General features: G+C 39.5%; 1 protein-coding gene across 2 annotated transcripts; it reads right to left on the minus strand.

Annotated features, from left to right (window-relative positions):
- Positions 1–1,564: 1,564 nt before the first annotated feature.
- LOC122648686 (uncharacterized protein At2g39920) lies at positions 1,565–13,571 on the minus strand. 2 transcript variants are annotated; one of them, XM_043841904.1, is made up of 6 exons: positions 13,455–13,571; positions 11,784–11,861; positions 11,691–11,744; positions 5,957–6,398; positions 5,323–5,523; positions 1,565–2,012 (listed from the first exon to the last, which is right to left on the minus strand). In XM_043841904.1, the coding sequence occupies exons 3-6, from the start codon at positions 11,737–11,739 to the stop codon at positions 1,802–1,804; spliced, it is 903 nt and encodes a 300-aa protein (XP_043697839.1). In that variant the 5' UTR covers positions 11,740–11,744; positions 11,784–11,861; positions 13,455–13,571; the 3' UTR covers positions 1,565–1,801. The 2 variants fall into 2 exon arrangements, with proteins under 2 accessions (XP_043697839.1, XP_043697840.1); XM_043841905.1 differs by lacking the exon at positions 13,455–13,571 and adding an exon at positions 13,006–13,108.
- Between the last annotated feature and the right edge of the window lie 409 nt (positions 13,572–13,980).

A 13,980-nucleotide genomic window follows, 5' to 3' on the forward strand; every position in this document is an offset into this window, starting at 1 on the left:
GACTGTTGAGCTTATGTGAAGGTGAAGCAGGAATCCATCTTGGGTTCGTGCTTCCAGAAATAGCCCTTGCAAGTACTTGAGGTAAGAAAGTGGTTCATATAAATAAACTAGGTGTAGCGGAAATGAGACTGTTGAAATGGATGTGGCAAAAATAGGAAGGATGGAATGAGAAACAATCATATTAGAATTGATTTGGGAGTAGATCTAATACATGATAAGCTATGAGAAAGTTACTTGAGATGGCATGGTCATGTTCAACGGAGGCTTTAGGATGCTCCAGCATAAAGGAGTGATTTAATTGGATCCAATTCCTCTCCAAGGAACCCAGTGCCTAGGGGGGATCCAATGGCTGGGCTATGCCGCACACATCTTGACGACTAACTGGCATGCGTCGGGATGTATGTAGCACAACCCAACCGTTGGATGACCCATTGGGCACTCCTTGGAGAGGAGCTCGATGCTATTTAATGCAGATTGAAATAACTAAAAGAGTCCAGAGAAATCCTAAAATAACCTAAGAGAAATGGTGAGGAAAGACATGCATAGCATAGGCCTTGTATCAAGTATGAATTCGAATAAAATTTATTGAAGGGCAAGTATCCATGTAGCCGATCCCATTTAGTTGGGATAAGGCTAAGTTGTGGTTGTGGCCATGACATGGACCATCTTTCTTGTCATCTGCAAGCTAAATAAGGAATCACCCACAGGATTCTTAAAATAAAAGGATTAGGGATGAAACTGAAAACAAGCTATTATTAAAGGAGTTTCAAAATGATATAAAATGTGAGAGAGCATTAACTCTTCTGTTTCTGTAGCCGTACTACAGTTTGGATATCCACATGTTGCAGGAGTTGGGTCCTCCAAAAGAGTCACTAAAAAAAGGGCATACCCAAGGTCACAATATACGCAGTTTTATCCTTGCTTTCGCAGAGAGGGTGTTTCCAGACTCGAAACGGAGCAAACGAACCCTCTTCAAAAGAACCACTATTACCATGAAAATAAGGTTCATTAACCTGTTGAAAATAGAACATTAGAACAACCAACGGCTAGCCTTTGGCATGGAAACACAACCAATTTCTACCTTCAGGTTTCAAGCCACGTCAGTGTCAAAACTCCTGGATCAATAAAAGGTGGATCACCATGTAAATTCCAGCAGAAGCACAAGTACCAAGCTTAAACCAACACCTCCAGTCATGGGCACAGGTTTACAATAGGAGCAGTCCCTTGATGTTTGGTCTGGTAGTGTCCAGTCAATGAAAACAAAGCATCCTGCCCTTTCAATTAGATGCCAAACATAGAGTACTATCCATCTAAATGGGTCTGCTATCAAAACTGGATCCCAAAATTGGCTGTGAATTGTTCTATTCCTGTGAAATAATTATAAGAAATGTTCATTCTCATTGATCATGCTGTATTCTTGTTAGTTTTGGTTTGAATTTCAGATAAGCCTTCGAAGCAAGTCCATTTTTAAGTTTATCTTCCCAGATTTCCACTAGCGCTTTTTGAGAAAGAAAAAGAAAACAATAAAACTTCAGGACTAGGTGCCAAATGAAAACAATAAAACTTCAATCAAATTTTCCATGAATCTTCTTTGCTTAGCTCTCATGTTCAAGGATATGTACATTTCCAACATAAAGGCAACATTATTGGCCATAAAATGGCTGAATTCAGAAGTGTTTGAAATGGAATAGGGGGGGGGGTACTCACTGGGATTCTTCTCAAAAGGTTCTATTTAGTAGCCAAAAAGAATCTTTAGTATTTACAGGGGAATGCACATGGACAATGTAAATATGGACATATTCTATCGTAGCAGTTGGATACTGTTATTCTGATCCTTTAACCTGTAATAAATAGGGTTTGCAAGCTTGAAATTACGTTTTCCTATGCACGGTCCAGTTAAAGCATCTAGCTGACTGCTAATCACGCTTGTGATACGAAAGCTCTGGTTTTGCAGATGTGCTCTTTTCCCGGATAAGTATTCCCAGCTCGCCATTTGCATTTCAGCATCTGATCTGCAAAGAAACTGTCCTTTAAGTACATTCAAGAGTTTATAAAAATAACAGAACACCACATAAGAAAAGATTGTAGATTTAGCTAATGTGCGATGCTCAATGACAGAATCTGCAATGAAGTAACCATGAGTGCTAGGGCTTTATTCAGCTCAGTATCAAAACAATAGCAAATAATCAAGTGAATCTTTAAATTTAGGGTAAATTACATATGCCTCCCCTGTACTTTGCCCTAATTACACGTTTCTCCCCTTGGTTTTTCCACCTTACATTTTGATCCCTTATGGCTGACGGTGTTAGTTTGCTGTAAGTTAATGATTTGAAAAGACAATATTACCCTTGTTCTAAAACAACACAAGTTGAATTACAATGACACCCTTTTCATCATCTTCAACCTTAAAACACTCATTTCTTTCCTCCTCCACCGCCGCCACCACCACCACCACAGCCGCTGCCTCCTTCTCCACCGCCACCACTGTCGCTGCCGCCTCCTCCTCCTCGGACTCTTATTCCCTAAAACTTTAAATTCACGCACTGCAAAGACTGAACAGCAGATGGGTTCATCATCATAGCTTCCATTACCGCGTGAAAAGCACAGCAGAAGGTGTTGATTTCAATCTTCCAGTGCTCTGCTTGAACACGCTGGAGCATCTCTTGTTCTATCACGTAGGAATCACAGAATAACAAATTAAAACTGCATTTTCAATTCTACCTTTCTCATCATCTTCAACCTAAAACACTCATATCTTTCCTACTCCATTGCCAGCACCACCACCACCGCCACCACTGCCGCTGCCGCTGCCTCCATCACCGCCACCACTGCAGCCGCCGCCGCCTCCACCACAAACAAATAAGAAGAGATTAGAGGAGAAAGAAGGGATACCGATTGGTAAAAGATCACCGAAGGTTGCTGCAGGTAGGACTAAAACATTAGAAACCGAACCAGCGCTGCAACCTCTGTCCTGCGCACATAAGAAAAAACACCTGTGAACCTCTGGTTCTGCCCACGTTTTATATTTATGTCTTTCATCTAAATCATCTTCTCCATAATTGCCAGAGAAAAATAAGAAAGAAGAAGAAACAGAGAGGCAGAAGGAGCCCTTTGGTTTCTCCTGACCAGAGGGCAATCAATTTCGGGAAGGAGAGACTAGAGAGAAAGAGAGAGATTGAAGGAGAAGACGGAATTCAATGCAGTTGCAGAGATTCTGTATTTAAATTTTCTTTTTGTTTTATTTGTTTATCAGCTTTTGAATTTTTATCTGTCAATAGATGAGATAAGATGAAAGATCTGATTATTTTCTTTCTGCTTCTTATTTCGGCAGTGCTTTTATGTCTTTCCTTCTTGAATTCTAACAGGCATTTTCGCTGTTTGATTCCCTTCTCATCCAAAATAGCACCAAAGATTCACTTCCACCAACATAATTGGTAGTTTTTTTTATCACTCTTTTCAATGGAATTTTTGTTTCCTTTACTGCTGGTAATTCATAAATCCAGGCTTTTTCAAGGTGTACAGAAATCACACACAAAGAGAGCATACCTTGTAGCAGAGAACCGTATGGAATGAAGAGAAGTTGGTGAAATTGAGGCCTGAAGGTGGGAATGGGTTTCGATAGCAGAAGAAGAAGTAACTCCTCTCTCTCTCTCTCTCTCTCTCTCCTGCGTTAACAAGCCACAAATACAAGAATGGGGGCTGGCTGCCCTGAAACTTAAAACTAGAAACTGAATCCTATAATACAAGAATGGAGAAGGGCTTCTAATAATTGTAAAAGAAAGAAAAAGAAACCGGTTTGGGAAGGAATCTGTTTTAGAACCCAGAAACAATCTGAATGACAGCAATGGTCACTGTGAGCATAAATACTCAGGCACTGGTAGGGGTATCGTTGCCGGCGATTACAAGGTTCAGAGGTTGAAGATGAAGTTGGGAGAGGAGAAAGGGCAAATTTTTCCTTCTTATTTTGGTTTTTATCAAAAGGGTAAATGGGTCATCTCACAATGACCAAGGGTTAGTTTGGGCATTATAAAAAATCTAATTATGCCATGTCAGCACTTAACAGACGGATGCTAACGACAGGGGAGGAATTAGTAATTTTTTGAAAACTATAGGGGAATCGTATGTAAGGTGGGAAAATCAAGGGGAGGAATGTGTAATTAGGACAAAGTACAGGGGAGGCATATGTAATTTACCCTTAAATTTATGTTTTTGCATACATTAACAGACTCATGCATTTTAAATTACAACAATAATCAATCATGAATGCCTACAAAAAATAGACAGACTATTAGAGTAGAAGGGAGGCTGACCCTGCACTCAGTGGGCCCTACAAATAGATCAGTCTTTATTGTAACCATCATCAATCTAGTTGAAGGGCCTACAGAAAGTTGAATTACTGTGAATAGCGCACCCTCTTGATTGGCTGTGCATTAAATGCATCACCTCTGTCAGCTAAATATCCCCACACAAGGAGACTCTTAGGTCAAACAAAAGGGGTTCAGACAGCATCCAATGGATCTTGCAAATAGATGTCATAGATCAAAATAAAGCTGTTACAACAACTTATCCCAAAAGCTCGAGCTGTTAACTAAGGGCTACAACAATGTATATCAACACACATCAACACCCCCCCTGCACGTGCAGACCCACACACACACACACATATGGCTCTGCACGTGATACCATAACGTGGCTTCAAGAGACACAAAGCATAGAGCACAACAACACATAACACAAACCCCTCACATTTACCAGGGATCGAACACCCGACCTCCCGGCTCTGATATCATGTTACAACCGCTTACCCCAAAAGCTCGAGAAAGTTCGATTAAAAGTTTCAAGGGATCCACTCAATTGGTTTTTTTTTTCTCTGATAGATTCTCATTTATAACATGTTAAATGCATCAATCCAACTTAGTTGGCTATACCCCCTCATGAACATACCATTAGACCATGCCAAAGGGGTTCAAAACTTACCAGGATACAACAAACAAGACATGCAATGCACAGAGGCATAGATGGAGCTTTCAACATCCATTGTTACTTGAAAATGTGAAGGAAACTCTAAGACACTGACTCAAACTACTACAAGTGTAAATCAAAAAGTTATTTGATTGTATCTATGGTAAATGACCAATTCATGTGGTCAATGAACCATTTGAACATACACGATACCAAGGACAATCGGTTCTGGATCTAGTTCACCCTATTATCATTTACCATAGGGACACTAGCAATGAGTTTGTTAGGCAAAGTCCAATACAAAAAATAATCCATCTCCAGTTTTCATTTACCAGAGGACTCGAGGAATGAGGACATTACCTCATAATCAAGGAAGACCAACCCCCATATCCTGCATCAACGAGGTTCTCTTGGACAGCATTCCTCTGTTCCTCAGGCTTCCTGGTGATAAGAATCAAGGACCAGCCTCTAGCTTGAAGCTTCTTGTACAATCCCAGAACAAGCATGCGTTTTAGATGCTTCGCCTCTTCAGCCCATTCATTCATGTCATGCTGACCAAGTCTTTACCAAAGAAGATAATGAAAAGGTTAGCAGCACTCAATTCTCAGGTCAATCATCACACTGTAACAGGACAAAGGTACTCAAGGACATAATACAGAGTTACACAGATGGCACTGATTTGAATCATGCAGACGGCAGAAGAAATATTGCACAGGAATACAAAGATATACAGAATACAAACAAGAAACAGGCAGGAAAGAAAAGTAAATATTTTGAACTTCAAATTAACATGAGTTGAAATCATCAGCAGGCCTTACTTTAATGAATCTGAACTATTGTACAGCAATTAAAGAGCAGCCAAATGTTAAGATATTCTGACTTAGCCAACTGAAGTTGGCTATTATTAATTACAAGCACAACAATAATCTTGGAATGTAGGGGGAGAAGTCCAACAGTACTACAATAGCAAGTCACCAGTTCACTAGAAAATTACCGGTTGTGCAGTTGACGAGTACAGGGATTTGACAGAAAAATATCATCCAAATCGATCAATACAACATCCAAACCATCATTTTGTGGTGCTAAACTGCTCAAGTAGCTCTCCGCCACCGACATGGTCAACTTCAAATCTCTTAGATATTGACCTTCTTTGACATATTGAATGGCAAGTGTCTTGCAAACTTTCGGAAATTCATCAGTTTCCAATGCATTAAGCTCTGCATGTAGAGCAAAAACCTTGCAATAACCATAGTCATTACTTGTTTCCAGAAGCTGAATAACTCCAGAACTCCTACTTTGACAGGATTGCAACATGAAAGCTAATGCTATCAGCAATGTAATGAATAAAAGCCCAACTGCGAAAAGTGCAGCAACAGAAATTGTAGCAGCAAAAGATGTGATATAGAGACCCGTCTCCAGATAATTGCTTTCTATTTCTGCACCAAAGTGAAGTATTATCAGTTATCCAATTATGGCAAGGTCTTATTAATGACATAGTACCAGGTGTCGGTCAAAACCGAAATGTTTCAACCGAACTGTATATTTTTTCTGCAACTTTCGATGGTTGGTTTCGAGGGCCAAGTGGCAAAATTAGGTCCTTAAACTTCTAGGACACCCTATTTTAGGTCCTCTAAACATAGTGGAACCCTTAGATTTTAAAAATCAAACCCAAAATGGTAGATTGAATTCAGACCCTAGGTTAGTAGTGTTCGTTGTATACATTCTCTAATATAGTTTATTCCACACAGCAATATTTAGTACTAGAACACATATAATTCAAGTAAAACAACTTAAATATGCATTGGCTTTTATTAAAGGCCGTTTGATCTCAGACAATATTATGGTGGCACATGAATTATTCCATTACATAAAGAAAAATAAGAAAGGTAGAGGAAAATTCCTAGCCTTAAAATTGGATATGCGGAAGGCATACGATAGGCTGGAATGGAATTTCATTGAAGGTATGCTCCTCAAACTGGGTTTTAATAGCATGTGGGTTGATCAGGGTATGGCATGCATTACTTCAGTATCTTATAATCTGCTTATCAATGGGTGTATTAAAGGGGGCATCTCTCCAACTAGGGAAATAAGACAGGGGGATCCAATCTCTCCTGCGATTTTCATTTTATGTTCCCAAGCACTCACTTCTATTATTCGATAGGCAGAATTGGAAGGTAATCTTCATGGGATTAGAGTGAGACAAAGAGGGGACCCTATAACCCACCTCTTATTTGCAGATGACTGTTTATTGTTTGCAAAAGTTGATCTGCAGGAGATAAACTCACTTAAGGAGGCCTTGGACCTATATTGTAATGCTACAGGTCAATCCATCAATTGTTAGAAATCAAGCCACACCTTCAGCCCCAACACCCATGACAGGTTCAAGAGATGGTTTTCAAGAGTTTTGAAGATTAAATATGGCGATGGTCCTTCAAATTATTTGGGCTTGCCGACAGACTTTGGCGTCTCCAAGAAATTAATATTTGAGGAGGTTAAAAAAAAAACTTTAAGCAAGCTACAAGGGTGGAAGGAAAAGTTGTTATCGCATGCAGGGAAGGAGGTTCTTGTGAAAGCAGCGGTGGCTCCAATGTCGAACTTTGCAGGGTCCCACTTTAAATTACCTACATCCTTCCATGAGTCGATTCGAAAGGCTTCATCAAATTTCTATTGGGGTGACACGGCTGATCAGAGAAAGATCCATTGGATGTCATGGCAGAGATTATGTCGACCAAAATCTCAAGGAGGAATTGGCTTCAAGGACTCTAGGCTGCAAAATTTTGCCCTTCTTGCTAAGGCAGCGTGGAGAATGTGGTCCTCACCAAACTCCTTCTGGGCACGTTTTTTAAAGTCCATTTACTTTCCAAATACAGACTTTATGAAGGCAAAGCTGGGCAATCAACCCTCTTGGGGATGGAGGAGTATACTTCTTGGCAGAGATGTCCTTGAAAAAGGCTTGGTATGGAAGGTTGGAGTTGGTAATAGAGCGAAGATTTGGGAGGATCGTTGGATTCCCTCACTGCCGGGGTTTAGCATACAATCTGTCAAACCCGAGGGGTGCACCTTACAATTTGTTTCGGAGTTGATAGACCCGGTTAGTCGCATGTGGAATACTAATCTCCTACATAGTTTTTTCCAGCCTGCAGAAGTCAATGCGATTTTGGAAATAAAACTTAGCCTCTTTGAAAGAGAGGATGTGCAATTTTGGGGTGCTTCACCAAATGGGCAGTTCTCAGTAAAGTCAGCCTATCGACTTCTAGTGAAGCAGGAGGATGAGACCAGAAGAGCGAGTGCATCCTCATCAAGAACCCATATGTGGGACCAAATTCCAGAGAGAGTTTGGAACAGGATTTGGGCGATTCAGACACTTCCAAAGATAAAAAGCTTCTTGTGGAGGACTTGCAATAATGCCATAGCTACAGGGGAGGGATTAATCTCTCGTCAAGTACAGATTGATCCAGCTTGCGTGCGATGCGGCAAATCTTTGGAGACGAGTGATCACGTTCTATTTGATTGCCCGTTCGCAAGAAGTGTTTGGTTCGGCTCTCCTTTGCAGTATATTCCTCCATCGAACCCAACCCCAAATTTGGTCGACTGGCTGCGCAGTTGGGATTCTTTGGTTTGAGATGACAAGAAGAGAGCAAAGGAGACTTTGTCGAGGGCCTCTTTTATTTGCTGGTACCTGTGGAGAGCGCGAAATGAGCTCTCTTTCACCGGGAAATGGTGGTCTCCAGGTGATGTTATTAGCCTTGCTGAGAAGGCGTTTTTAGAATTTGTTGCTACTACGGGTGCTGCAGGTAGTATGGGAAGCTCGGCTTCATCAGTGGAATCTTACATCCCCACTTGGAAGCCTCCACCAGTAGGATTCATGAAGATGAGCTGCGATGCAGCATTGTCCAGTGATTGTTCAACGGGTGGTGTTGGAGTGGCACTTAGGGATCATACGGGTTCTCTTCTCAAAGCGGTTTCGATCCCTATGCGCCTTAGCTCGGTTCTTCAAGGGGAAGTTCTTGCGATACGTACAGCGTTATCAATGGCAAGGTCTGATGGCTTCTCAAGGGTCCTAATTGAAACGGACAGCAAAGATGCGGTGGGGTATGTTCTTAACCACAGTAGACTCCCACCAACTGATATTGCGGATTTAGTTGCTGATATTCAGAGAATCACAACCTCCTTTGACTCCATTGATTTTGTGTTTATACCACGGGCTATGAATCTAGTAGCAGATGCCCTGGCTAGGAAGGCTTTGTCTCTTGTGTGTGAGACTTATTGGCTGCATTCCACTCATTGGCTTCATGACCTCTGTGTAAATGATGCCACTGCTTGTACACATTCTAGTAATCAGTAAAACATCTCTTTACCAAAAAAAAAAATTAATAGACGTCAAATTATAAACCATATCATAAATCATGGATCATACATGGTTTGTTACAGAGGATCAAATATAGCACTGTCAACAATACAAGCAACAAGTCACCCCTATGTCTATCCTAGAGTCCTAGACTCCTAGTACCAAAACGAGTTCTGGTCGGGATCAAAACCATTAGAATGTTGTTGCTGCTGTGGAACAAGTTACCCTCCGACTGTATCACAAAAAATAAAAAAACTGGCCATGTTATAGTATCACAAAAGCTGTCCATTTCAAATCTCCCGGCAACGCAGCAAATCGTCGCTTCCACTGTGTTACTCTACTGTCCAAGTACTTGTTCCAACCTTGTACAACAGTTATTTGGCCAAGAAAGCACAAAATTGGGTTTTTCAACCTTCACTGCCGAAACCAGATGAGATGAGCGAAATGGGTCGAAATTTTGATCCATTTCGCTCGAAGTTTGGAATTTATACTAAAGGCTTAGAATAGTTTCAACCGAAATTTGTTAAAACAAAACAAAAGACCGAAATTCCGGTCGAAACATTGCAATCCTTCAGCATCGCAGGCTATTTTGTTTCGACAGCCCACGAAACTGAAATATTTCCGTTGGTTTCGCGAACTATTGTTGAAACCTTGTACCATGACTAATGAGGAAATCTGCAAAGACCAAGGTATCAGCATACAGGTCATGAAAAGACCAAGTTTTCACAGATATTCTCCAAACAATCATCTCACTGTTTAGGGTTTTCAACAGAAAGGATATAATATGTCACAATACATGTTATTGATCTCAACCACTGAGAGTGTGGCTCCTTCTGGGTAATATCATTTCTGAACTTCAGAAAGATTTCTTTAGATAAATTCCTAAATTTACAATACACATAATAGTGGATATCTTTCTCCTCCCTCTTTCCTAAAAGATATGGATAAATTTATGAAGGATCATAATTCATGGAGGGCTACTCAAAATTATAAAATTGATAAGCCTTCCCTAATTAATCAATCAGGTTGGGGCTGTTGAGCAAGGATTAAGCAATACTCAATAGAAACCAGGTTTGATGTTGGAGAAACCGCACCGCCATCACTAGTGGGGCATGCTGGCAGGGTCTAAACCCAGTTTTTAAATAGGGATCCCCTCACATGATCAATTCTTCATGAAATAACAGCGCATTACTAATATCTCTCAAATCTTCTTGCCATGTCTGTTCCAATTAAAAAATGTGACTGCAAACCATGGTTGTTGCAAGCTTGAGCAAATGTCTTTGGTTTGCAGTTTGCACCCCTGATTGTTGCAACAATTGCCTTCTTCTCCATATACCTAATCTCTCAATACCCCCCTCCCCATAAAAAAATGGTAAAAGTATCCCTCCCCACCAAAACATCCTTTCCCCTTGAATTTTTACTTATTAATTAAAATTATAAATCTTATTAAGGGTCACGGATTATGACCACTATTAAGGGTCCTGGATTATGAACTCTTATTTCCACATGGACTCAGTATTTGAAGTTTAAGACCAATCTGTCCCATGTTTGTACGTGCCCCTTTATCCTCATCCTCGTAAGTTCTCAATGCATCTTTGTACATTTCATTCCAGCCATTGCCAATGGACTAAATAAGTAAATAAACTAGTTATTTTTAATATTTTCCATGTGCCATAAATTTATTCTTTATTTATGTTTCCTGGAACACCCATCTCCTCCCACCCACCTTTCTTCCCTTTTTTTTTTAACACAGATTTGGTTGAAAATGAAGGTGACCAAAAATGCTTTGGGATGAAGTGGTGAGAGGACTGCTAGAGAAACAACAGCACTTGTAGCCCTAAACAGAGGGAAATGGCACAACAAAATTTCCTTTAGAGTTTAGCCTGTTCCATGTCTTGGAAATGAGGCACACAGTTGAGTTGAGATTTTTTGTGATGAAATTAATTTGACAGTTTGTGTCTGGAAAAGAAATTTTTTTTTCTGGAACCTAATAGTTCCTAAAAACTTTTTTAAATAAGTGATTATTCATTTATTTCTATATTTTCTTTGAGGTAAGCTAGTATTTCTCTTTTGTGCTTTACATTTAAATTCTATTATGATATTTTTAAAGAAATAACTTAAAAATAAATCAAATTAATTTTAGTTTTCAATTTGTACTTTTTCTTTGACCCAGTAGGATAATTATTTGTCGAAAATATCAAATACTCAAAACAGCATTACAGTTCAACTTTTCAAGTCCCCCCCCCCCCCGTCTACTAGCATAAAACTGAGAATCTGAATTGTATTTTTTTAATCACTGCATCCAATATGATTATCATTAGAGAATACAAATGAAACTAACCAAAAGGCACAGAACTTTAAGTTAACAAAATTTACATACCAGAACCTCCTCTACTTGAAAGACTGGGAGCAGAGTCAGCATGCTCCATTTGATGTGCAAAAGAAGAAATGGTAGTTACTTGACACAAAAAATGTAACCTACTGGAAGAAATATTCTGAGTACATGCACTATCTCATCCAAGGCATCCAAGACCAGTCTCAGTTTCTTTGCCTGTCACATTCATATAAGTAGGGAAATTATGAGAAAACTAACAATTTCCATTGAAATGAATGTTCAAATAATTATCGTGACTGAATATTCTGGGGTTTTCCTTTTCTCTTCTATTGATCTGTGTTTATTATGTAAAAGTTAGAGTCTTAATGGGTGACCATCTACTTTTAGGTGTGAATAGTCAGCCAACCCCAGGACAGACAGCCGTTAGAATCAAATCATCTATTGCATTTTCTCTGTTAGGCATTAGATAGGGGTGGAGAACAAAGGGATAAACTGTGGGTTCCCTTCCAACAGAAATAGTATGCTCTCACCCAGTAACCCACCCCTGCATTGGTTGCCTCTTGGCACCTAATTAAGAAACCACTCAGACCCTTCATTCCCAGCATTGCACCGAGCCACTGATAATGCAATTTATCTTTTTTTAACTTAAAAAACTCAGCACCTTGAGAAACCCTCTATAATTTTATTAATATAAAAAATAATAAGCATCGTCACAACCTAGATCTACTAGGCACCTTATTTCCCTTAATATTGAACAGATTGAATTATCAGAAACCTCCCAATTAAGTCAATATCATATGGTTTTAATTCATCTAGGGAGGAACCATCCATTGTAAAGTGCATGCAAACATCCAACAGGTTAAAAAAAAACCGCGTGCAGAACTCTAAACCATTTCATATATTTTTCTATAACTAGCAAGACCAAGAAGGCCAAATCAGGGAAAAGCAACATAAGACCTTTTAATAGTTATCATCTCTAGTTGCAACGAAACCACTCAACAATCACAAAAAAAGATGATAAATGAATTTTATTTTTTTTTCTTAGTACTGATGTGCCAATACAGAAATAGCCAAAATATTAAAAATAATTAGTCAAAGCTAAAAGAAAAATGCAACTCATCCTCCACCACTACCACCCTTTCTTCTTCTCCTCCTCCTTATTCTTTCAAGCAGCCCCGGGTCTATCCGTTACTTAATTGAATTAATTTCATGAATATTAGAAGTGAAGGATGGGAGAGAAAGGTGGATGATACTTGTGAACTCCCAAAACTCTTTAACTTTCTGAAACAATTTTATCAATATTATGTTGCAAACGACAGTAAAAGGAAGAAGAAGAAACAAAAGGGATTGTTTAACTGACCATAAAAGATTGACAAAACCTATCTTCTTCTTCATCTTCTCGTCTCTTCCTATACACAGAGGCGAAGCGTGTGGACTGAGGAGTCTCTCAACGGGTTGCGTGTTTCCATCAATCCTCACTAACGATGCTTCTACGTGACAAAACTAACTAAAGTTCTTCTCTTTAATTTTAGCATTTGGGGCAAAATGGGAACTTCAAAAAAAACATCTCGCTAAATACTTGGAAAAGTCCAGCTTCGGGATACAAGTGATCATCTAATACATTAGACCAGTACTTTTGAATCTACTATAACATCTAGATTCAGATAGTGGACCGAGTTTTTAATAAATTAGTTTGGTTTCCACTTTTTCTTTAAGATGAAAATCAAAGATTTCGTTGAATAGTTGTGTCAATTCACAAGACCGTGTTCATACAATAAATTATGATCGAAAAAAAAAAAGATGTTTTACCTCAGAGCGAGATTGAAGAGACTGTGATTCCTGAACCAGGTTGCAGACACACTGGACATAGAATCATCCGCAGAGAGCAGCCGGGGTTGTAGAGATGCTGCCATCGATCGATCAATCGACTGAAGTTTTGTATCTACAAAATCTCATATCGACACCCAAGGCCAGGAAGAATGAGATCAGTAGACCTTGATGTCTCCTTCGCTCCATAGTTTCTGTAGCTCTGTAGCTCCCGGTAACTTCTAATCAAATTAGAAGAGAATCCACAGCGATGACATTATTAAAGCACAGTTGCCATTAGTTTATTGGACAGAACGGAAACAGTCAACTTTCGCGTTGTCGTCAGTCAGTTGCAGGTTTGCCTCTACAGCCGCCGCACGATACAGTATAATACCGTACAGTTACTAGATAGGATAAAAATTCTACAATTTCACATCAACTTATCCGTTAAAAAACCTCTGTGGGTCATGGGAAGAGAAGATAGGGTGGCAAAAAGACTAGCGCACCCCTAAATTTTTTCACCTTTCCA

This window comes from Telopea speciosissima, chromosome 1 (genome assembly GCF_018873765.1).
Source record: "Telopea speciosissima isolate NSW1024214 ecotype Mountain lineage chromosome 1, Tspe_v1, whole genome shotgun sequence".
In the NCBI taxonomy this organism is placed as follows: Eukaryota; Viridiplantae; Streptophyta; class Magnoliopsida; order Proteales; family Proteaceae; genus Telopea; species Telopea speciosissima.

Excerpts from the sequence above, each read along its gene's own strand:
- LOC122648686 (XM_043841904.1), bottom strand. The coding sequence starts at position 11,739 with ATGGAGCATGCTGACTCTGCTCCCAGTCTTTCAAGTAGAGGAGGTTCT. Across the intron at positions 5,524-5,956 it reads ACTCGTCAACTGCACAACCG|ACTTGGTCAGCATGACATGA; the intron begins GTAATTTTCTAG and ends TCTTTGGTAAAG. Across the intron at positions 2,013-5,322 it reads TGGTCTTCCTTGATTATGAG|ATCAGATGCTGAAATGCAAA; the intron begins GTAATGTCCTCA and ends GTTTCTTTGCAG.